The sequence below is a fragment of the Triticum aestivum genome, chromosome 4D (assembly GCF_018294505.1).
Source record: "Triticum aestivum cultivar Chinese Spring chromosome 4D, IWGSC CS RefSeq v2.1, whole genome shotgun sequence".
Classification (NCBI taxonomy): domain Eukaryota; kingdom Viridiplantae; phylum Streptophyta; class Magnoliopsida; order Poales; family Poaceae; genus Triticum; species Triticum aestivum.
In genome coordinates this window covers 52,115,428-52,140,009 of record NC_057805.1, presented here as the reverse complement: position 1 = coordinate 52,140,009, position 24,582 = coordinate 52,115,428, and the positions used below count along the sequence as shown (strand labels likewise).

At 49.4% G+C, this 24,582-nt stretch overlaps 2 protein-coding genes across 2 annotated transcripts; one reads left to right on the top strand and one right to left on the bottom strand.

Annotated features, from left to right (window-relative positions):
* Positions 1–13,565: 13,565 nt before the first annotated feature.
* On the top strand, positions 13,566–15,370 carry LOC123096135 (LOB domain-containing protein 39). The gene is made up of 2 exons (XM_044517758.1): positions 13,566–13,982; positions 14,745–15,370. Exons 1-2 carry the CDS (start codon positions 13,799–13,801, stop codon positions 15,251–15,253), a joined length of 693 nt encoding a protein of 230 aa, XP_044373693.1. The 5' UTR covers positions 13,566–13,798; the 3' UTR covers positions 15,254–15,370.
* A 5,294-nt stretch (positions 15,371–20,664) lies between these two features.
* LOC123100831 (uncharacterized) lies at positions 20,665–21,897 on the bottom strand. The gene has a single exon (XM_044522702.1). The coding sequence runs from the start codon at positions 21,895–21,897 to the stop codon at positions 20,665–20,667; it is 1,233 nt and encodes a 410-aa protein (XP_044378637.1).
* Between the last annotated feature and the right edge of the window lie 2,685 nt (positions 21,898–24,582).

Sequence of the window (24,582 nt, the reverse complement as noted above, 5' to 3'; positions counted from 1 at the left end):
ATAATTGTTCAAATTCACCAGAACATGATAAATTGCCAATTCTTTTTGCAGTAGATCAATATACAAATTATCCAGGTTGTCCTAGTTTTTCAGGATGTTTGGAGTTCCATAAGTATTCGAACAAATCAGATTGCTACAAACTGTTCTGTTTTTTGACAGGTTCTGTTTTTCGTGTGTTGTTTACTTATTTTGATGAATCTATGGCTAGTATCGGGGGGTATGAACCATAGAGAAGTTGGAATACAGTAGGTTTAACACCAATATAAATAAAGAATGATTTCATTACAGTACCTTAAGGTGGTGGTTTTTTTTCTTATACTAACGGAGCTCACGAGATTTTCTGTTGAGTTTTGTGTTGTGAAGTTTTCAAGTTTTTGGGTAAAGGTTTGATGCATTTTGGAACAAGGAGTGGCAAGAGCCTAAGCTTGGGGATGCCCAAGGCACCCCAAGGTAAAATTCAAGGACAACCAAAAGCCTGAGCTTGGCGATGCCCCGGAAGGCATCCCCTCTTTCGTCTTCGTCTATCGGTAACTTTACTTGAGGCTATATTTTTATTCACCACATGATATGTGTTTTGCTTGGAGCACCTTGTATGATTTGAGTCTTTGTTTTTTAGTTTGCCACAATCATCATTGCTGTACACACCTTTTGGAGAGACACACATGAATCGGAATTTATTAGAATACCCTATGTGCTTCACTTATATCTTTTGAGCTAGGTAATTTTGCTCTAGTGCTTCACTTATATCTTTTAGAGCGCGGTGGTGGTTTTATTTTATAGAAATTATTGATCTCTCATGCCTCAGTTATATTATTTTGAGAGTCTTATAGAACAGCATGGTAATTTGCTTTGGCTATAAAATTAGTCCTAATATGATGAGCATCCAAGATGGGTATAATAAAAACTATCATATAAAGTGCATTGAATACTATGAGAAGTTTGATTCTTTATGATTGTTTTGAGATATGAAGATGGTGATATTAGAGTCATGCTAGTCGAGTAGTTGTGAATTTGAGAAATACTTGTGCTAAAGTTTGTGATTCCCGTAGCACGCACGTATGGTGAACCGTTATGTGATGAAGTCGGAGCATGATTTATTTATTGATTGTCTTCCTTATGAGTGGCGGTCGGGGACGAGCGATGGTCTTTTCCTACCAATCTATCCCCCTAGGAGCATGCGCATAGTACTTAGTTTCGATAACTAATAGATTTTTGCATTAAGTATGTGAGTTCTTTATGACTAATGTTGAGTCCATGGATTATACGCACTCTCACCCTTCCACCATTGCTAGCTTCTCTAATACCGAGCACCTTTCGCCGGTATCATACACCCACCATATACCTTCCTCAAAACAACCACCATACCTACCTATTATTGCATTTCCATAGCCATTCCGAGATATATTGCCATGCAACTTACCACCGTTCCGTTTGTTATGACACGATTCATCATTGTCATATTGCTTTGCATGATCATGTACTTGACATCGTATTTGTGGCAAAGCCACCTTTATAATTCTTTCATACATGTCACTCTTGATTCATTGCATATCCTGGTACACCGCCGGAGGCATTCACATAGAGTCATATTTTGTTCTAAGTATTGAGTTGTAATTCTTGAGTTGTAAGTAAATAAATGTGTGATGATCATCACTATTAGAGCATTGTCCCAAGTGAGGAAGGGATGATGGAGACTATGATTCCACCACAAGTCGGGATGGGACTCCGGGCGAAAAAGAAAAGAAAAAAAAAAGAGGCCATACAAAAAAGGCCCAAAAAATAAATAGAAAAATGAGAGAAAAAGATAGAAGGGACAATGTTACTATCGTTTTACCACACTTGTGCTTCAAAGTAGCACCGTGATCTTCATGATAGAGAGTCTCCTATGTTGTCACTTTCATATACTAGTGGGAATTTTACATTATAGAACTTGGCTTGTATATTCCAATGACGGGCTTCCTCAAAATGCCCTAGGTCTTCGTGAGCAAGCGAGTTGGATGCACACCCACTTAGTTTCTTTTGTTGAGCTTTCATACACTTATAGATCTAGTGCATCCATTGCATGGCAATCCCTACTCACTCACATTGATATCTATTGATGGGCATCTCTATAGCCCGTTGATACGCCTAGTTGATGTGAGACTATCTTCTCCTTTTTGTCTTCTCCACAACCACCATTCTATTCCACATATAGTGCTATGTCCATGGCTCACGCTCATGTATTGCGTGAAAATTGAAAAAGTTTGAGAACATCAAAAGTATGAAACAATTGCATGGCTTGTCATTGGGGTTGTGCATGATTTAAATATTTTGTGTGATGAAGATAGAGCATAGACACACTATATGATTTTGTAGGGATAACTTTCTTTGGCCATGTTATTTTGAGAAGACATGATTGCTTTGTTAGTATGCTTGAAGTATTATTATTTTTATGTCAATATTAAACTTTTGTCTTCAATCTTTCGGATCTGAACATTCATGCCACAATAAAAAAATTACATTGAGAATTATGCTAGGTAGCATTCCACATCAAAAATTCTGTTTTTATCATTTACCTACATGAGGACGAGCAGGAATTAAGCTTGGGGATGCTTGATACGTCTCCAACGTATCTATAATTTTTGATTGTTCCATGCTATTATATTATATGTTTTGGATGTTTAATGGGCTTTATTATGCACTTTTATATTATTTTTGGGACTAACCTATTAACCGAAGGCCCAGTGCAAATTGCTGTTTTTTTTGCCTATTTTAGTGTTTCGTAGAAAAGGAATATCAAACGGAATCCAAACGGAATGAAACCTTCGTGAGGATCGTTTTTGGAACAAACGTAATCCAGGAGACTTGGAGTGGACGTCAAGGAAGCAACGAGGCGGCCATGAGGTAGGAGGGCGCGCCCAGGGGGGTAGGCGCGCCCCCCACCCTCGTGGGCCCCTCGTGGCTCCACCGACCTACTTCTTTCGCCTATATATACTCATATACCCTGAAAACATCCAGGAGCACCACGAAACCCTATTTCCACCGCCACAACCTTCTGTACCCGTGAGATCCCATCTTGGGGCCTTTTTCGGCGCTCCGCCGGAGGGGGAATCAATCACGGAGGGCTTCTACATCAACACCATAGCCTCTCCGATGATGTGTGGGTAGTTTACCACAGACCTTCGGGTCCATAGTTATTAGCTAGATGGCTTCTTCTCTCTCTTTGGATCTCAATATAAAGTTCTCCTCGATTCTCTTGGAGATCTATTCGATGTAATTCTTTTTGCGGTGTGTTTGTCGAGATCCGATGAATTGTGGGTTTATGATCAAGATTATCTATGAACAATATTTGATTCTTCTCTGAATTCTTATATGCATGATTTAGTATCTCTGCAAGCCTCTTCGAATTATCAGTTTGGTTTGGCCTACTAGATTGATCTTTCTTGCAATGGGAGAAGTGCTTAGCTTTGGGTTCAATCTTGTGGTGTCCTTTCCCAGTGACAGCAGGGGCAGCAAGGCATGTATTGTATTGTTGCCATCAAGGATAAAAAGATGGGGTTTATATCATATTGCTTGAGTTTATCCCTCTACATCATGTCATCTTGCCTAATGCGTTACTCTGTTCTTATGAACTTAATACTCTAGATGCATGCTGGATAGCGGTCGATGTGTGGAGTAATAGTAGTAGATGCAGAACCGTTTCGGTCTACTTGTCACGGACGTGATGCCTATATACATGATCATGCCTAGATATTCTCATAATTATGCGCTTTTATATCAATTGCTCGACAGTAATTTGTTCACCCACCGTAGATTATTCTATCTTGAGAGAAGCCACTAGTGAAACCTATGGCCCTCGGGTCTATCTTCCATCATATTATTTTCCTATCAATTTGCTATTTCTGTCGCAGTTTATTTTGCAATCTTTACTTTTCAATCTATACAACAAAAATACCAAAAATATTTATCTTATTATCTTTATCAGATCTCACTTTTGCAAGTGGCCGTGAAGGGACTGACAACCCCTTTATCGCGTTGGTTGCAAGGTTCTTGATTGTTTGTGCATGTACGAGGGATTTGCGTGTAGTTTCCTACTGGATTGATACCTTGGTTCTCAAAAACTGAGGGAAATACTTACGCTACTTTGCTGCATCACCCTTTCCTCTTCAAGGGAAAACCAACGCATGCTCAAGAGGTAGCAGGGTGGCCCCTTCCGTTTGGCCAGCAGCACGAGCCGTGGTCGCCGCTTGGGGAGGCCGTGGTGGGCCTGCTCGCTGCAAGCCCCCAGCCTCGGCGAAACTGAGCAGACTTTGGATGGTGGCACGCCATTCGTCCATCTGCTCGGCCGCTAGTGGAAACCTCAGCAGCAGCTGAGCCCGCGCCATGGCCTCTGTGGCTATACTTGGCATGGGTGACGATGAAGTAGATCGCGTCGTCGCTCGGCTCCTGACGGTGCCAGCGGCGGCAGCACCGCACCCCTGCTGTTGCGGGGTGGCCGCCTGGATGGCAGGGTGACGCGATGAAGGCGCTCGAGGGCCAGCGGCTCCGTCGGGCACAGCAACTTGGTCGACTAGTCCCCGGGAGGCACACGCGCTGCGGTCGCTCCCGTGGTGGGGGCGGCCGGAGGGCGGCGGTTCGCCCCAGACCGAGCGCCATTTCTGCGGCTGTGCCCGTCGGCGGGAGGAAGGGGCGCGGATGGATTAACCCCTTCACCCATACCTTGTGGAGTGTGGCCGTTGGGACGTTGCTCATGTTGTTCTCCTCTGATATTTCCCGCTCCTGTGTCGGCTGCGGGGGAAGTGGTGACGGTGCTACCTGCGCCGACCACATCCCCAGCAGCGTCCACGTCCTCGCATGCCTCCGCATCCCCCGTAGCATTAGAGGCCGCGGACGGCGGAGCCCTCGAGGTGGATGGATGAGCCGAAGCACCGGATTTCTTCTTGGTCGCCATGGTCGATGGCGCCATCAAAGATGAAAACGGCGATGAAGATGACGCGCTGCGCACGCTTTTAGGTTCGCGCAAGCGACCCCCCTACCTGGCGTGCCAAAGATGTCGTGGGAAACCACGGCCACCTATGGGACCAAGGGCCCCTTGCTGGTTCGGCGGGGGGGATGTCGCGTTGCACAAAGAGCAGAAGAACATGGGGGCAGCGCTGCAGCGATCACACAGGCAATTTTACCTAGGTTCGGGCCGCCGTGAGGTGTAAAACCCTACTCTTGCTTTGGTGGATTGATGGTGGAAGAATGGTGGTGGGGCATAGTACACTTGCCCGGCAGGGGCGGCAATGGCTACGCGTGTATGGGTGTGTGTGTGTGTGTTGTCCAACCTTCTAACCCTTTCTACAGTTGCCATGGGCCTCCTTTTATAGATTAAGGGCTCACCAGAATGGCAAAACAGTCATTATGGACTGATAAGATAGCAAATAGTGCTATCATACCTAACTCTGCAGGCTGACAGTGTGCATTAAATACACTGCTCAACGTCACATCGTTGCTTGCCCGGCAAGCCTTGCCGGGCTCGTCTTGCCAGCTCCACGCCTGCTCGCTCGACACGTCGCGGGACGGGTGTCATCTGTAGGAATTTCCTGTAGAGAGAGGCCGCCATGTGGCGAATGGCTGCCACTTAATCACCTTGCGGCTTGACACCGCACTAATGACGACGTGGGTCATGGCGGAGTGGTTGGGTGAGGTGGTTTTGCTACCGTAAGTCCCGGCAGGCCTTGCCGCGATGTCTTGGTCATTTTCTTCTGGGGGTGACCCCGCCCTCGCCGAGCTCGCCTGCCCGGCAAGGGAGGCTTTTCTCCTAGTGGTATCTTATTCTTCTGGCTTGATCTTGATCCTCTTGATCTGCATGTTAGTCCCTCGATGTTCTTGGTCTCTTGTACTCTGGCACAGCCTGGTGTTGTAATCTTGTTCCCGTGCCTGCGCACAGTCTGGGCAACAGACCTAGAGGTTTGTTGAACCGACAACTAGTTACCTCTTTATCTTCTTGTGTTGGATTTGGACCCTTGTATCCTCTTTGTGTATCTGAGTTTAGCACATGTGTGATTGGATCTAGCTGATTTGAGTGTTTCCCCTCTCTTGTGTTCTTCGTGTTCTTCGTGATATTTCCCCTCCAATTCGTGAAAGATCCATCTTAGGGTTCCACCCTACAACAATAATCCCTAATTCTGGGATACTGCTTCTTGTGCTCTCCCAGCACAACTTCTACAACAAGGTTTTTGGCCCTATAGGCCATGTGCCTTGGCACATCATACACCATACTTCTCATTGCAGTTGTCAATCAGAGTGTGTATGCTAGTGGTTGGATTAGACCTGAACAATGACTCATAGGTCTTTGCAAGCCACTTGGCACTAACCCTTGATGTCTCTGTGCTGCTAGGACAAGTGTGCTCCAGCCTTATTTTCTTAATAGCAAAAGTATTCTCCCCTTTGATAACTGCAACAACTATGCAAAACTGGCAGTGCTCTTGCTTACAACAGGCAATGATCCTTTGGTCTGAGTTTCTGTGATACCTGAAGTCTCTGGCCTGTGTGATGTGCAAGCTCAACAAAGCATCTCTGAATTGCTGCTGATCCTTAAAGCACATGTACAAACATAACTACTGATGTGGTTGCTCAAGTTTGTCATTGTACCAGATCCTTGCTTTCCTTTTCTTGGCCCTACTCTTCCTCCCTTTAGGTAGAACAAATGACAGTGGCTCATGTCCATCATCTTCATCCTCAAACAGCAACCCATCATCTTCTTCATCTGATGAAGGAATGAAATCAGGTTCCACCTCCTCCAACACACTTGAATGTGACCTAGTAGTAGGGCCTCTCCTAACTACCAACTTCTTCCTCCTTTTTGCGGGTTTTTGCATTGGTGCTTCTTCTCTTGCAACAACATTGACCTCATCCTCCTTCTCCTGCTCCTCCTCCATCTCAAACAAATCCTCAACCTCAGTGTCACCCTCATAATGTACTTGTTCCTCTTCTGAATCCTCATCTAAATCTTGATCTTCAACTTCTTGCTCTGCTAATATATTCCCCTCTATTATCTTTGTGTCTTCACATATCCTGTACTTCTCCATGCAGAAAGGATTGTTATCACTGTCATATACAGCCTCAGAGTCATCACTACTATTATGTGCCTCCTCTAGCAGTGCCTCTTCCTCCATTACAACTTTGAGCTTCCCCTTAATGAAATTTCTGCTCTCTTTGTGTGCACACAGCAGTAGGTTGAGTATGACTGCTGCTGCACTGACTATGAAAAACAACACCTTGTCGATCAACAGCAAGAACTGCATGCTCACTGAGATCATACACAACAGGTGGTTCATACAATATAGTTGCTAAATCTTCTTCTCTCCTCTGGCAGACATTACTGTACTTTGATCTCACTGAATCTTCTTCTATTTGACATACAAAAGGTGTTGTTGCCCTCACTAGAAAATTCAGAACTAAACTATGCTCATATTCCTTCTTTAGTTGCTGCAGTTTGATGTTTGTGTCAATCAATTCTAACCCATGCTCTCTCTCCTCTCCTCTGCCTAAATTCTTCATGTGGTACAGTTCATCAGAGAAAGAAAAACCTTCTGTGTGCATCAATGCATATAGGTTCAAAAATGTCACATCTGAGTTGCATATCTTCCTATCCAGATTATGTTGTGCATCAAAGTGAATCCGAACATCCCAAATAGCATCATCCAAACTACAATTGACAACACAAATTTACACTGTCATGAGCAACTAACCTTAGCCCCAGTTTTGAAATAGGCAGAAAGGAGAGAAGAGAGGGACTTACAGCACGCTGCCAACAGCTCCATTGGGTCCAGTGATGGCTACTAGTAGGGTTGGCCACCCATATCTCTGCCAGCCTCACCCTGTCCTCCATGGACATTGCCGCCTCCTTCTCCAAATCCTCGTCGTCGGCGTTGGAGTAGTACGAACTGGAGCCACCGCCGTCGTCCAAACCTAAGTGCTCATCGCTCCCGAGGCCGGGAAGGTCTCCGTACACGCCCGCACCGCCGCCGCCGCCATCGCCTGAGAGGGGAGAGGGAGAGGAGCGAGAGAAGGGAGAGGGGGGGACTAGGGTTCGTCCCGTACAGGTTCGACCCGACCGAGCCACATACAGCGACCGAGCCGGGTGGGGCAAGTCAGCGGCGTGGCGCGCGCGGGTACGCCACTGTGGCACCTGACACGTGGGCCCGGTCGGTCTGATACGTGGTCAATACGTGCTTATACGGCTGTCAGACCGTTTTGCAACACTTAGGCTTTAAGTTGGTACTGAACTGTAAAAAACGACTGGTGATACTGATTCATTACGACGTGCCGAAGTGTGGTAGTTTCTTGCAATTAACTCATCAGCGACGTATCGCAATTAAGGCTGGCCCAGTACTGTACGTTCGTCTCCGACAACAATAACGAGGCTGATTCAGCAGCGTCGTCGTCGTGGAGAGGCGATCAAAGGAGATCTGATCCATCCAAACAGTGATCGAACTGTCTGCGTTTGACGTGAATTTAAGGGGTCCGACTGTAAATGCTTTAAGATAATCGCCTCTTGTTCTTCTTTCCTTCTCGTTGTCACCGCAGCTGTGTCACACTGCGACGATGCGACGTCCATGCAAAGCCGTGTCGGGCCAGGCCGCGCCCCCCCGTGCATGCACCCCGCTTACTTCGTCGTGCTGGTAGCTTTGTCAGCCACGTATGGCAATTAATGCTGGCCCAGTACTGTACGTTCGTCTCGGACAACAACGAGGCTGATTCAGCAGCGTCATCCTCGTCGAGAGGCGATCAAGGGCCAGGCCGCCCCGCCCCGCCCCTTTGTATGCACGGCCCGGCCCGCCGCACTGACCCGGCGGGTCCCGTGTCACCCCGGAAGCCGAAGCTGCTTCTCCGCACTTGAGAGTCAACGAGAGGGAGTCCAGTTCTCCTTTGCGGCTCGCTCGCTCGCGCGGTCCAGTTGCCACGCTCCCGCTTCCAGTGAGTGCTCGTGCCCCACGTCCACATATAGCAAAAACCCGAGTGCCCACACGCACAGTCACACGGGATGTGACTGATCATGCATGTACCTGACCTGACCCGACCCGGCCTGGCCCTCCCATCCCATTTCCGTCGCCCGACGGCGCACGTCACGCCGCACCCGTCGACCAGCAACAGGAACGAACCACAGGACACACACAGCCACAGCCACTAATCCAAACTAAAGGCACCCGAGCGAATTAAAAAGGCCCACCATCGTAGAAGAAAATGGGCAGCCGAAAGGAAAAGCTGGTGCATATAAAAACCAGCTAGTTGCACCTACGCCAGATACGCGAGAGAGAGGAGCCACGATCCCGGAGGGAGGAGGGAATGGGAATGGGAATGTACGGGTGAATCAAGTCGGGGTCGAAGGGCCAGGCTTTGATGGAGCCGGGGTTGGTTTTGCCGGGGATGTTGGAGGAGCAAGAGGCGGTCGGGGAGCGGCGGCCTCGGCCCTTGGCGCCGCCCAAAGGGCAGGGGCAAACCAATTCCAGTCCACCACCCCTCACTCCCGGGGCCCCGCCCCACAGGCCGTAGCTTTCGTCGCTCCAAACTCTCTTTCTGCTTTGCCTCCTAGCTTTGTTCCTATCCACAGCCCTCCTTCCCTGGCTTAAATTAATCAAACGTCCGGCTTGAACTCCACTGCTGCCAGGATCCTCTGCTGCCTCCACTGACGGAGCCATGCATGCATGCGTGTTTCGGTTGGGACAAAACGGAGTGCAATGCGGTTCTATGTGGACGAAATGGAACCATATCGTAACTCGACGTAAATTGATCAAACCAATTTGAGAGTGAACACACCGCACACAGACATTTAGCGCGAAGAGAAAACTGGAGAAATGACACGCCCTTGCATGCATGCGGAGAGGCCTCGTCTTGCTTGTTACCCTCATGCCAACTCCAACGCGCGGGCAAAACAGACAAATCAGACGGCCTAGCGCGCAGGGCAAACGGACTTTTGTTCGTTTTCTGTCCGCTTTCGACCCATCCTCGACCAAGTTTGGATCGCTTTTGGGGTGAAAGGGACGGGCGGGACGCGCGCGCTTGTCCTTCCCTGGCCCGCCCATCGGTGGCACAAAGCAAAAACCCCGCGCCCCATTTCGCGCCATTTTCCCCCAAACCCTCCCACGTCCCGCAACCACCCTCCCCCGTCCATGGCCGACGCCCCGCCGAATTCCGGCGGCCTGGTCGTCGACCCGCCCGGAAAGGTGAAGAAGAAGGCGGCCAAGGGTCCAAGGAAGCCGCGGTCGGAATGCACGCCGGAGGAGCTCGCAAAGATCGACGCGAAATCGGCGAAGAGGAGGAACCGGAGGGCGGTCGTCAAGGGCAAGAACGCCGCGCCCAAGTTCGCCACCGAGCGTGATGCGGTGGAGGCCGCGCGGCGCAAGGCCGAGGTCGACGAGAAGGAGGACATCGTCAACAAAGTGCACGCCCTTCTCATCCTTGGGCTTTGCCGTCCGGCGGGTTTCTCCGGTGCGGTCGTCGGCCTGGCGAGCACAGGCTCGTCGGTCGCCAGGCCTCCCCACTGCCCGTCGCGGGCCATCCCGGCTTTCCCCCGCCAAGGCACGATGGCCAGACCCGTTTTTCGTGGTCGCCGGACGTTGGCGTGATCGCGCTGTCCACCCCGCGCCCCTCGGCCGTCATCGACCTCAACGTCATGCCGGGGTCCAGCAGCGGCGGCCGACCGTCCGTGGAGATGCATTGAAGCAAGCACGACCACCGTTTACGGGCACCATGTCGTCGCCCCCGCGTCCTGTTCGACGAAATGCCAACACCAACGCCAACGGCCGACGACCCCTTCTACAACCAGTTCATGAAGAATGTGATCTACGAGGGTGGGCATGACGGTGCCTACGATCCCGACGAGACCCAAAGTTAGGATGGCCGCACCCAGTACGTTGTCGACGAAGAGGCCCACGACCACGCTGACTACGACCATGGTGACTCGTGGCATGAAGATGATGACATTTATTGCGAAGGTGATGGTGATGAAGAAGGCATTGATATTGGTATTGGGGCCGAGCCATTGTTTATCGACGAGCTCACCCAAAGAGCGGAAGCACAAAAGAGGAAAAAGAGCATTCGCACGGGTTCATATTCACAAGAAGAGGACAAGTTGATTTGCCAATGTTGGATGGAGATTAGTCAAGATCCGAGGACCGGTGCGCAATAAAAGGGCCTTGTTTTTTGGACAAGAGTCCACAAAACATTCCATGAAAGAAAGTTGTTTGCGCCCTATCAAATTACGAGCGACCGTGACATCACCTCGATTCAAAAGAGGTGGTTGTTCATCCAACAAGAATGCAACAAGTATTGTGTCGCACTTGAGAGCGTTGAAGCACAGCCCGTGAGTGGTCTCGGCATTGGGGACATGGTATGCTCTCCTCATCCTAGTTATTTTGTTGCTACGGCCATGAGACTTCGGCCTTCTATATGTTTGCATGTTTAATTGTTGTTGATCGTGTGGTGTAGGCATTTCGATCTTTGGAAGCATTCAAGGCCCGGCGCAATGACAAGCCATTCACTCTTACGCATTGTTGGACGATCATCAACAATTGCCCCAAGTTCAAGGATCAATACCGTGAACTTCAAAGGAAGAGGGGCAAAAAGACGGCCGCATTGGCCGAAGGTGGAGATGGTGAGGCGTTGAAGAGGACAAGGGGCAAGACCAACTCCAAGGTGGACGACATACGTGATGCGTCATCCATAGCCTTGCATGAGACGTTGCACGACATGATGTCTCAAAAGGATGTGAGGGACGAGAAAAAGCGACAAAGTAAGGACGAGCAAATGAAGCAATACCTAGAGCTTCAAAGGAAGAAGCTTGAGATGGAGGAGGCGGCCAAGAAGAGGAAGATTGACATGGAGGAGGCGTCCCGGCAAAGGCAGCTCGACATCGAGGCCGCCAATGTCACGGCCAGGCAGAGGCAGCTCGACATCGAGGCCACCAATGCCGCAACCAAAGCAAAGGAGGTGGCCCTTGCGATCATGAGCGTGGACTTGACCAAGATGAGCGAGAAGACGAGGAGCTGGTTCGAGGCCAGACAGAAGGAGATGTTCGACACCGACGGCCTGAACTAGGTTGTCTGATCGGCCGTGGCCGTTCTTTTTGGAGGCTGGCATGGGTGCCGGCCGCTGGGCCGCTGGCTGTGTGCCGGCGAGAAACATATTCATTTTGGGGGCTGGCTGTGTTGCCGGCGACAAACCTATTCATTTTGTAGGTTGGCTCTATTGTCGGCTGCTGGCTGTGTTGCCGACAAGGACGTATAGGCCGCTGGCTGTGTTGCCGGCGATGACGTGTAGGCCGCTGGCTCTATTGCCGGCGTAAACTAGGGCCGTTGGCCTGAACTAGGGCGTGGTTTCGAAAGTTGGCGTTTGAAAAAGGAGAATGACAAGATGGGGTCAAAGGATGTGTCCGCGCACTGGGCGCACGACCACCGCATCCCAGGACAGGCCCAGACACGACCCCATTATCCTACCCAAACGGACAAAATCCGGGTAAAACGGACGTCCGTTTGGATCATGCACTGGAGTTGGCCTCACAGCTTGGTCGAAAACATGGCAATCTTTGCATAATCGAAGGTGCTCGGCCGTCCCATGCCTGGCCATCCAAACAACCAAGGTTATTACTATAGAGTTTAAAAAAAATTCTACGAAAAATCATTACATTGTGTAAAACCTTTCAAATTGGTTATTCCATAGATTATGGCAGTGCATTTCTATTTTTCAACCTTTTGCAACTAACAAATACACTGGTAATCAAATTGGATATAAGACCGTTCGATATCCGAGACAACATTACCTAGCAGGATTGTGTAGGCAAACTACGGGGGACACATTGATCAATAATTTCTAACCAATATTATTAGCAAAGAAAGCTTATAATTTAGATAATTTTCCTGTTTCAATGGGCAAACTGCTTCCTTGGCTCAGAAATACTCCCTCCGTTTATATTTACTTTGCATATCAGAGTTGACTAAAGTCAAACTATGTGAAGTTTGACCAAGTTTATAGAAAAAAATACAAATATTTACTATAACAAATCTATATGATGTGAAAGTACGTTCAATGATGAATCTAATGGTATTGATTTGTTATTGTATATGTTAATATTTTTGTTTATAATTTTTTGTCAAAGTTTACAAAGTTTCACTTTGATTAAAGCTAATACGCGGACTAAATAAAAACGAAGGGTGTAAAAACAACAACTTAACAGTCCAGTTCAAGTTTTAACCACATCTTTCTGAACGAATTAATATGAACACAGGTGGAAATTTTGGGAAGCACAAAATGGGTCATCGTCCTCGCGCCCGAGGACAAATGGCTACGGTTTGGGCACGTCGGCACAGGGCGAGCAAAGCGGTGGGCACGCGTAGAAGATCCCGTGGAAGCAAAGACTAGTGCGGACCGAGGCCATCGCGGCAACACGGGGGCGCCAACCGCCCAATGTCATTGGAACCCCCCAGCACCAACCAAATATTTCTCCTCCTCGAGCCCGCGGCCCCCACCCACTTGGGCTTGCATTTGCACAGGCCAGGAAGGAAGCATCGCCCCTCCTCTATATAAGCGCCCCGGCAGTGTCCGCTCTCCTCTGCTACTCCCTACCAGGCTACCATTCCTCCTCGCCGCCGCATATCGACATCGACCGACGGACGTCCAGTTTAGCAGCAGGATCTACACCGCGGACTCCGCCAGCTCAACCACCGCCCGCGCACCTCCGGCGTACGGCGGCAGATACGGTGGTCGCCTGTCCAGGGAGAGGGAGGGTTCCATCGATCGATCGACCGAGTGCCCTGCCGTTGGTTGATCCGTCGAGATGAGCTGCAACGGGTGCCGCGTGCTGCGCAAGGGGTGCAGCGACGCCTGCGTGCTGCGGCCCAGCATCGAGTGGATCGACGGCGCCCAGCCGCAGGCCAACGCCACCGTCTTCGTCGCCAAGTTCTTCGGCCGCGCCGGCCTCGTCGCCTCCCTCGCCGCCGTCCCGCTCCACCACCGCCCAGGTACTTACCATCTCGCTCGCTACCTTAGTTTTAACGCAATTCTTCATCTAGTAGAGTAGTGGTAGATATTTAGAAGGGCAGATGGGCTGTCAAGAACGCGGAAAACGCAAAACAGCTCTTCAAGCTACGCGAGGGCCGGCCGGCGTTGTCGATCACAGTAGCGATTAGTTTAGTGCACTACAGTACAATCTTATCTTATCTTACCTCCGCTAGCTATAGCTAACTTTACCTCGGTGATCAGTACAACCTAGCTAGCTAGCGTGCGGCCACCTGTACGAAAAGTTAAAAACCCATCGCCTTGGTTTCGTCTCGGTGAACAATGTTACCCAGGCAGCCAGGCTATAGCTTAGACATGACCTATCTATGAAGGCAGTGTTTTAATTATTTTAAGCATTCTTTTGGACGGTACGCGGCCTTCCGACGCCCCCATGGGTCAGACTGGCTAGCTAGCTAGCTAAAGCGGAGAATCTTTTTAGCCACGCTCCCAATTGCACTTTGCCAAACATAAAAATCCTTAATTAAAGAGTGCTGAGAGATATGCTAATTAATCATGACGATTGCCCTCCGACCTCTGTCGAGAGGTCAATTCATATCTTTTGCCCCTTCGGCGCTGAATCATCCACCCGTGCATTCCTACTCTGCCAAGTAGTAGAACACTCGTATAGTCCGGACAACATTTCAGGATTTCTAGAATCTTCTGTTGATAAATAACCCTAATATATGTTAGGATTGAGTGATTAACGTGTGGTGTTATTGGTGCAGCCTTGTTCCGGTCGCTTCTGTACGAGGCGTGTGGCCGGACGATCAACCCGGTGAGCGGCGCCATCGGGCTCATGTGGACCAGCAACTGGGACCTCTGCCAGGCGGCCGCCGACGCCGTGCTGCGCGGCGACTCCCTGCGCTCGCTCTCCGCCGTGCCCGCCGCCTTCACGGAGCGCGACATGGCCGGCCTCTACGGCAACGTCGGCACCAACACCGGCAGCTCCTCCTCCCTCCACTCCTCGCCGGAGAACTCCACGTCCGCGCCCGCCAGGAAGCGGAGCAAGAACAACTGCGGCGCCGCAGTAGGGCAGCAGGTGAAGCTGCCGGGGCCGGGGCCGGTGCTGCAGTCGTGCGAGCTGGACCTCTGCCTGACGCCCTTGTCGTCGCCGCTGGCCGGCGGGAGGCGAGGCGGCGCGTCGGACGAGTACTCCACCACGACGTGCTGCGAGGAAGCCAGCGGCGACGCGGCGGAGGCCGGGGCGCCCCCGCTGCTGAACCTCTTCAACTGAGAGCCTGAGTGTAAACTGTAATTGTGCAGTTCGTGTGTGTGTGGGTGGGTGGTGATTAATTAGTTGCATCGGTGTTAGTCAATGAAGCTTTTTTGGACGTGCAACTTGGTTTACAAATGTTCGATCCATGTTCTAGCGCTCTTATCTTTTGCATGAGTCAGCTAACAAATCGTTTCTCTAGTTCTGAAACAAAGATGAAGTGATCCGTGGTGAGACACTCATATATATCATGTTGTGCATGCTTAGTTGCAGATACTTGCCGTGAAGTGCAGGCATGGCCAACACACGTAACATTTCGTGACAGAGGGTGCGGTCTTTGGCGGGCGATGCTCGACGGCATCGCTGGATAGCGGTCTTCAATGGCGACCCAGCCTGGTTAGGCCACCGGAGATGAGGACGCCGGTGCTCCTATGGGTTCTGGGCCGCGATGACCACAACATGCAGTGGCATGGCCGCATGGGTGATTTGTCTCTGGTTTTTACTAAGGGGTCTTCATGTCTGGTTTGGGGCGGCATTGTGGCCGTGCTACCCCAGTGTAAGAATAATGTCTTCCCTAGAAACCTTGAATACAATTCAGCTAATATAGCGATTGCGGATCCCGATAAGAATTGATGGGGCAGATTTCAGTGCATAGTAGCCGGTGCTCCTATGCAATTTCGGTCTTCCCTACCCTTTCTCTATTTCGGTGGTGTGCTTCACCAGCGGCGGAAGGCGAATGGAGTTGTGTCTTTCAGGACTGGTCAAGGATTGGTCAGTTTTGGTTTTCGGTGAATCCGTGTGAACTCAACTGACTTTCATGGTCTTCAGAGTTTAGCAGACCCTTTTCGATGTCTTCTTTTTCGGGGCGACGATTTACTTCATAGATCGTGACTGCATGCGTCTTCTAATCTGCATCGATGATTTTTCGATGGTTGCTTCTACAAGCTCCTGAGTTTAAATAAGTTTGTTTCATGGAGGAAGAGACACAGAGACGACATTGAGCTATGGCCATGGCGTGTCATCAATAGATGCACGAGGAAGAAGACATCACAACCCCAAAGAGTTTAATATATGGCCTTAGGGCATCTCCAAGGCAGATCCTCAAACCACCCACATACGTTAGGACCGCGCTGTCCGGACCGCGGAAGCCATCCAACGTGGACTTGTATCGGTCCGCCGAGTGGTCCGGACATACTTTTTTCGGCAAATCCGAGAAAACGTGTGTGTGTGTGCGCGTGCGTTGGGGGGGGGGGGGGGGGCTTTGCGGGAGTCCGGATAGCAAACATGTAGGACTTCGACAACCTCACCCACCGAAAACCCTTCCGGACATCGCGCCTCCACCCTCCCCATTTTCTCCCCTTCCTTCTTTCTCTCTTCCTTCGTCGCTGCTCCACCACCTCGGCTGCCACGCAACACCCCTGCCGGAACGCTACATCTCCGTCACCTCCATCATTACAGCCGGGATCCACCCTGCTTCTCCTCCGTCGCCATTCAACCCATCTCTTCCGACCGCCCCGGCAGGTACCATCCGCTACTGCTATGCTCACCATGCCCAACAACTATTGCCAGAGCTAAAAAAGTTGTTCCTGCTTCTTTCAAGCAATGGATTCCAATTTACAGTACATATATGAGCACTATGTTGAGTCATCTGACTTCTCGTCCGACGAGGAGGACTACGCAGATGAGACGACGATGATGTAGACTGTCAAGGAAGACGCGAAGCATGCAGAGGAGCATGTTCTCAATTTCAAGGGATCGATCAAGGGTCATTGAGTGCTCCCGATGCACTCTTCGCTGACCATTTTCGCTGGCGTTTTTGGATGCGCAAGACTGTCTTCGATCGTTTGTACCATGGCGTGCGGCTATTTAAACGTTTGTACTCTATGTATGCTGCTATTTGAACGTGTGAACTCTATGTATGTTGCTATTTGAACGTGCAGGCTTTCAAAAAAATTAGAGAGGCCGGAGATATGCGGGCATCGTTAGATGGCGGCCTCCCGCATCGGTCCCCCTGTCCGCGGACGAATGCAGGTCGCCGTTGGAGATGCCCGCCAGGCCCTTTGGAAACAAAATGTATTTCTAACAACCTATGATATTTAATATATGGCCTTAGGCCATTTAAAAAAATGCAGGCATGACGGTATATGGTAATTTGGCTGGCGGTTACAGATGCATGTGATCTGGAGCAAAATCTATCTCTCTAGAAAAAAGTTAGGGTTTGCATCCTGCCAGCGTCGCCACCGTTTTGCCCTGTCACCATTGCCCTTAGGGCATGTGGGCACGGTGGATCACGACCCTTTTGGGCGGGAGGGCTTCATTTTAGATGTTTCTTCGTGTTTGTGTCCTGCTTAGGAAGGTGAGACGACGACGGACGGCTTCATGAAGATGAAATTATTTTCTCTCTGTCTAACCCCCGTCCCGGTGGTGTCTCCAAAGCGGGATGGGCACGGCTTGAAACCAATAAGTTTCCCTCCGTCTAAACCCCGTCACGGTGGTGTCTCCAAAGCGGGATGGGCGCGGCTAGAAACCTACAGTCCAATCCAAAGCGGGATGGGCGCGGCTGTGTCTCCCTCGCAATGAGACAAGCCCATCTCTGGGCTGGCCCATAATCACGTAGGTGCATGTACATTTTTTCCTTTTCTTTTTTTATATGTCTGAAGAAATTGTAAAAACATAATTTAAAAACACTTGATGTACTCAAAATTTTAAAATGTTCACCACAAATTTAAAAAATGTTAACCCATTGCGAAAAAAATAAGTTTGGTTTTAAAAAAATGTCGGTAGCATCCGAAAATTATTAGTGAAATTTAAAAAATGTTTATGCTTTCCAAAAGTATGTATGTGACATTTTTTTTAAATTATACAATGTAAAAAAACGTTTTTGTAATTAAGAAAATGTTTCATACCATAAAAAATGTATGTTACATTTTAGAAAATGCTCACACTTTTCAAAAAATATGTTTATGCCATTTTTCTAAAAGGTTTATACAACGAAAAGAATGTTCACATAGTTTTGAAAAAAATGTTTTATATCATTAAAAAATGAATTCAACATGTATTTCACTTTTTTAACACATATTCAAAATATTTTTCAAAAACATGTATTTAAAAATTGTTAAACCTGTATAAAAAATGTACAATGTGGATGAAAAAGTAGGCATCATCAAAACATATAATTTAGGAAATTTTAAGAATTTATTTAAAAAAATTAAAAGTGTATAAACCAGACATGTATTGAAAAATGGAAAAAAAGAAATGGAAATCAGTGAAAACCGAGAAAGAAACCAAACAAACAGAAAAGGGAAAAAGAAGAACAGAAGAAAACTGCTGCAAACAGTGAGAACCTAATAAAAACCACACAAAAACAGTTCACGTCGATTCTACAGTAATCCGCCGGGCAATAATATGCTCGCCAGAGGCGAGACCGAGGTACTTCTCGCTGCGGACGAGATATATCTCCCAAATCTCAGGATTTCCAGAAGCTGGGGACATTCAATAACGGCACCCTTTTGATCTGTTTTACTCTTTTAGAAAGGACATGAAAGAACATCTTAAAACTGAATATGATAAAAAAATTACTTGGATATAACGTCTTATATTATAGGACGGAGGGAGTAGTACACAGTCAATCTGGACACCCAGTTCGATCGGGTGGGTTCTGGATCAAACGGCCGACAATTCTCCGATCCTTCTCTTTATGTGCTTCTTAGTTTATTTTATTTTTATTATTCTTTGTATTTTATCTAGTGGGTGGTCTTGGTGGCTATTTATTAAAAAAATTTAGGGTTGGCTATTTATTTACCTTGGATAATAGACTTTGGTGTGCACCGTGTTTTTTGCTTGTAGCACAGTTATGGTTTTTTGTTTATCTTCCGTTTCCCTTATGTTTATATTTTTTGTTTGGTCCATCCCTTGCATATTTTCATTTTAGTAGTTTTTGTTTCCGGCGAGCATGTTGGTAGTTTATACATTTGAAAAGTAACCAGTTAAATTATTTTACATCTAATTTTTTCCCCACAAAACATCTATTTTGGTGTTCATAGTGTGTAAGATTTAATAATATGAGAGATATAAACTCATTTGTTCACACACTTGCAATAGTTTCTGTGAAAGTTGATAATCAAGTTTGTTCCGTGAGCAGTGGCGGAGCTTACTGGAGAGCAACCTGGGCCATTGCCCCCCCCCCCCCCCCCCCAGCCCATGAGAAAGCTAGCATATATCCCCTAGTATTCAGCCCATATGCCCAGTTAAAATCAGCCTAAAGTCATGTTTCTTGCCCCTCCAGCCCATTTGCCCCTCCACAAAATCAGCCCAAGCTCCGCCACTGTCCGCGAGTATTTTCTAGTGAAACATGGTAATCGTTCATTACCCTTGTTTTAACAAGCTCTAAAACATGTACTCCCTCCATTCCTAAATACTTGTCTTTCTAGTCGTTTCAACAAGTGACTACATACGGAGCAAACTGAGTGAATCTACACTCTAAAATATGTCTACATACATCCGTATGTGGTAGTCATTTGAAATGTCTAGAAAGACAAATATTTAGGAACGGAGGGAGTAAATCATAACAAGCACGACTGTAATTGAGTTTTCAAAATCATTTAAAATAAGTTAACTTTTATTTAGCTGTAAATTAAGTTAACTTAATTATGCTACATGCCGGTGTTTGCATGGTGCAGAAATTAAATTGATACTAAATTGGAAACCATTAAACTTAGTAGTGTCGTGTGTATAGCTCTTTATACGATGCAAAAATGCACTTGCACCACTCCAAAATAGTCAAAGTTCTAGATTTGTCCTAAGACAAACCTTTTTTTTCCACCGTGTTCCATGTACATATAGTATATACATAGGAAAATATATTAACAGTTGCAACATCGAGTATACTGTATGTATGAAGATATATTTTAGAATAAATCTGATGAACCTAATTTGAAGTTGTAGATCTGATCCTTTTCAAACAAAAAGTAGATGTTGGTATGTTTTTCAATAGACTTGATCAAACTTAAAGATGCTTGACTTAGGTAAAACTTCAAAACATTGAAACGGAGGGAGTAATTAACATCGAATTCGGCAAATTGGGAACCAATCAACTGTCAAATTGACAGCCCTTTCTCATTCAGAAGTGACAGTTTTCCAATTTGGCTTTCAAGATGCAGGGCTCAGGAAGCAAATGTTAAACTTTCCAGTCACATGCAAAAAACATTAAGAAATGGAGTACTAGGCTCTGTTCGGTGTCGCTCCGCTCCACAACTCCGTTCCGGAGCTAGCGGAGCGGCAGTTGAAAATGACGGAGCTGCAGTTTTCTCGCTCCGTAGATTCCAGGAGTTGGTGGATTATGGAACAGTCCTAGTAGTGATTTAAATGGTCACAAAGTGCAAACGCTTAAAAACATAGGGGAATTTTTCACGTATTAATTTATAGGGAAGAAATTATGACATGAAGCAGATGGGAGCCAGATCAAGGGAGCTCCACATCACCACATCGCTGTCGACGGCATCGGCGTTCGGCGACGAGATCCCCGCCTCCGGCGAACAGCTCGCTACCTCAGACGACGAGCTGCTGTTGCTGCTTGAGCTTTCCTCATGGCCCCCCTCAACGCAATCTACCACCGCTTCTTGATTTTGTTCCTGCCGCTTCTTCATGCACGCATCCCTCAGACCGGAGAGCGCCAGCCCGTGACCGACGTCCCCTAGGCGCAGGCGGAGGCACTCGGACACGCCGCTGAGCGCGTAGAGCGAGGCAGAGATCTTCCGCTCGTACGTCATTCTCTTCATCACCTCGTGGATTGCCGCCGAGTTCTCGTTCTCGCCACCGCCGTACTCCGGAGCCTCTGCCTCCGCCTCCACCGCCCCGCCGATCTCCGCCGCCATCATCTCGAACGGTGAGAAAAGGCCCGCGTCGCCGACGTCCCCAGGCGGAGACGGGTGCGTGTCCATGAACCCGAAGTCCAAGGGCGCTTCTTCCTCCTCCACGGACACATCCTCTTCGTCATCCTCCGCGTCTCGCGAGCAGTGGGAGTCCTCCTCGTATTTCACGACGCCATGCTCGTCGACGTTAGAGTCGTAGCTGAGGAAGTCGTCGACGTGGAAGCTGCCGGCGCCGTACTCCTCTTGCTCTTGCTGCTGCTGCCCAAGTGCTTCTTGCGCAGTGGCACTTGCACTAATGTGTTCGTCGCTGATGCTGCGCGCTCTCTTGAGGCGGAGGAGGAGGAGGTTGGTGACCTTGGAGGGGAGAGCCGACGGCGGCGGCGTGTGGTGGTGGAGGTGGCCATGGTTCTCGGCCAACCCTGCCCCGCCGTGGCCGTCCGAGGTGGCCGCGGGCGCGGCTGCGCGGGGCCAGAAGTTGGTGCGGGTGTTGGCGCCGCGGAGGAGGCACGCGGCCTCGTCGTAGGCGCGGGCCGCCTCCTCAGCGGTGTCGAAGGTGCCGAGCCACACCCGGATCTTCTGGATCGTGTCCTTGATCTCCGCCACCCACCGCCCCGACGGCCGCTGCCGGACGCCGACGAAGCGTTTCCGAGCCGGCTGTGCAGTCGCCACGGCGCCGACCGTCGCTGCCCATGGTTCCGGCCTTGTCGCCGTTGTGATGCTGGAGGTGTCGGGTTTGTGGTGGTCGTCCGAGTCGAGGTCAGCCTCTGTGGGGGACAACTTGCGCTTCATCGCCATGTAGGAAAAAATAAGGTTCGCGCTAGTAGAGGTGCGATGCTGCTACATTTGAGGTTTCGCCGTGTTGGGGTATTTATAAGGTGGAGTCTGTCAAGGAGTGTGAGCTAATGAAGAAGGGAGGGCAGGAGAAAGGGCTTCATGCTAATTTGGATTGTTTGGGAGCTGTACAAATGGAAGCCAGTTGAGGACTCGGGAAACTTTTCTTTTTCTAGAATTTGCATTGTTTAATTGCTTTGGGAGTGGCTACAAGACAGTCAACTGAATTTCTTGGACGGGTCAGTCGATTCTAGTTGAACCCTTGGATCAAAATCTAAGGTCCAGCCTTCATCTTCAACCTCGCGCTCTTCTTCCTCACACACCATCTGTCTCGCCCAACCGCCCCATGGACCACCGGCCGAACCGCTGGCCACACCACTCGTGGCTGGCGCTCCTGCGCTGCCTTGCAGCCCCGCCCTCCCCTCAACCTCCTCCCACCGCCATTCTGTCGCCGCCCTCGGTCATCCCTCTAGTCCCGGCGATGGCCGGTTTTTTTGCTCCGGCAAAGCTCCGCCACTGCCCCATCACCGCCTCCCACCACCGCCATCCACCCCCCATCCTGATCCTTAAGATAGATAATGGGGTGATGACGGCGAGCCCCTTCCTTCTCTCCGGTGAGGTCCTTCCTTCTCCTCCCTTCATTCAAAATGGACTGACCCGAATTCGAAATTCAGCTGACTGACATGTAGTAGCTGAACCGAATTGCTTTTATTCTGGCAACATATTTGTCTTGATCAAGTTTTCGGTATCTGTCAGGCCCGGTAGGACTGAACGAGAACATATATTTGCTTTCAAAACAGATTAAGTCATATATGCAGGGGGAACACAAGTCCGATTGTTTGGTTACATCCGGGACAGTTGTGTGGTAACCTCCTATACTCGATGTGGTGAGGTTACCAAAGGCACGCATGAACTAGTAAGAACTAAACTAGTAGCAACAGAACGATCTTAGGCACAAACGTAAGTCTTAACCACGCAGAACAATTTTTATACCAACATAGTACGATAAGTTCTAAGCGAAACCGAAATCTTAAAGCCAGAACAACCAAGGACTGGACCACAGGAGCTCAGGCGGTCGCGGCGAAGGCATTGTCGTGCTCCTTGCACTTGGTGATCACCTCCACGCCCTCGTCGTTGAAGACGATCACCTTCATGGTGTCGGGGGACAGCAACTTGAACGTCAGCATGTACCCGAACATGATCTAGTGAACGACGGCGAAGGTGGCCCAACCCTGATCATGGATGACCCTGTCGTCGATCACCCTCACCGTCACCCTCCATGTGCAGCCGGTGTTCATCTTCAGCTTGAACTCTGTAGGGTGGCGGGGAAGTGCTTTGTGAAGTCCAGAGGCAATGGCAGACTCTCCAGCTTAGGAGCAAGGATAATCTTGCAGAAGTGGTTTGGTCCTGACTCCTGATGGAAGTGGCCATAGTTCCTCCGCTTGGGGCTTGGGTGATCCAGCACTTGCACTTCGTCCAATGGAGGCACAACCTCCTTGCCCTTCTCCAATGATGGCACGACATCCTTGCCCTTGTCCATCTGCATTATGAACAACACGCAGTTCAATGGTCAGCATTCATTCATATCGGCCTAATGCTCCTATATTAACCCACCCTACTAACCCAGCACCGCACTCAAACCCCCTCTGTTTCACCACCTCTCCTCTTCCACCTTTCTGTTTCACCACCTCTCCCTCGCCATGAACTCCAACTCCAACCCCAACCCTTTCCCCTAGGGCATTGGATGGAGGGCCTTCTTCCTTGGGTGCTCGCCCGGTGACCGCAAGAAGTTCGAGCACACCATGTAAGTGTGCTCGAACTTCAGCAGCATCGATGACATGCACAAGGAGGCCGATGCTGTGATGAAGAAGGCTATGCCGGACGAGATGAAGACACTGGTTCCGGACCCAGCCAAGGGCGCGATGTCAGTGGACATCCTGCGCTGGGCCATGAATCAGTCAGACTCCGGCGACGCTCGATGGGTCAAGTACAGTCCGTACAAGGCGCCTCAAGACCAGGTGCCGCGGGGTACTGGAGTAGTACGTTCGGGTCGCCAAAGTACGAAAACGACGAGGTGCAGATGGTGGCCAGGGCGCCGGCGGCAGGTGACCGTGCAAGACCCATCGTTCTTGACGAAGACGATGAGGACAAAGCCGATGAGGAAGAAAAGAAGATGACTACGCCCCCTCCCCCGCCGCTCGACGCGGCGACACTAGACAATCCAATCCCCGCCTCCGATGTAAACAAAAATAACCTATGAGCTGTAGATGCAGAATCGATTGATGTCAATCCTCCCCCCACCCCGATGTGTTCAATCCCCCTAACTCTTCAATGGCGTGCTCTAATCGTATCTAGCCCGAGTCGAAAGCAGTGAATGGACAGAGAGGACGAGGTCTTACCGCCATGGCCGATGCGCTCCGGTGGAGGTCTGCAGTTGCTCCGGTGGTTGCCGCCGCCGTCTTGGATCGATTCGCAGTAGAGCTCAGGTTGTCGCCTCCTCCGGTGTGAGTGGGGAAGAGGGGAGAGAGCGGTGAGGAGGGGGAGGTGAGGGTAATTTATGACGACGCGTCTGGAAACAACACGATGTCTCGGGACCGCACCCACGCGTACAACCGCCCACGCCCACGTGCCTAGGGTTGCATCGCTCGG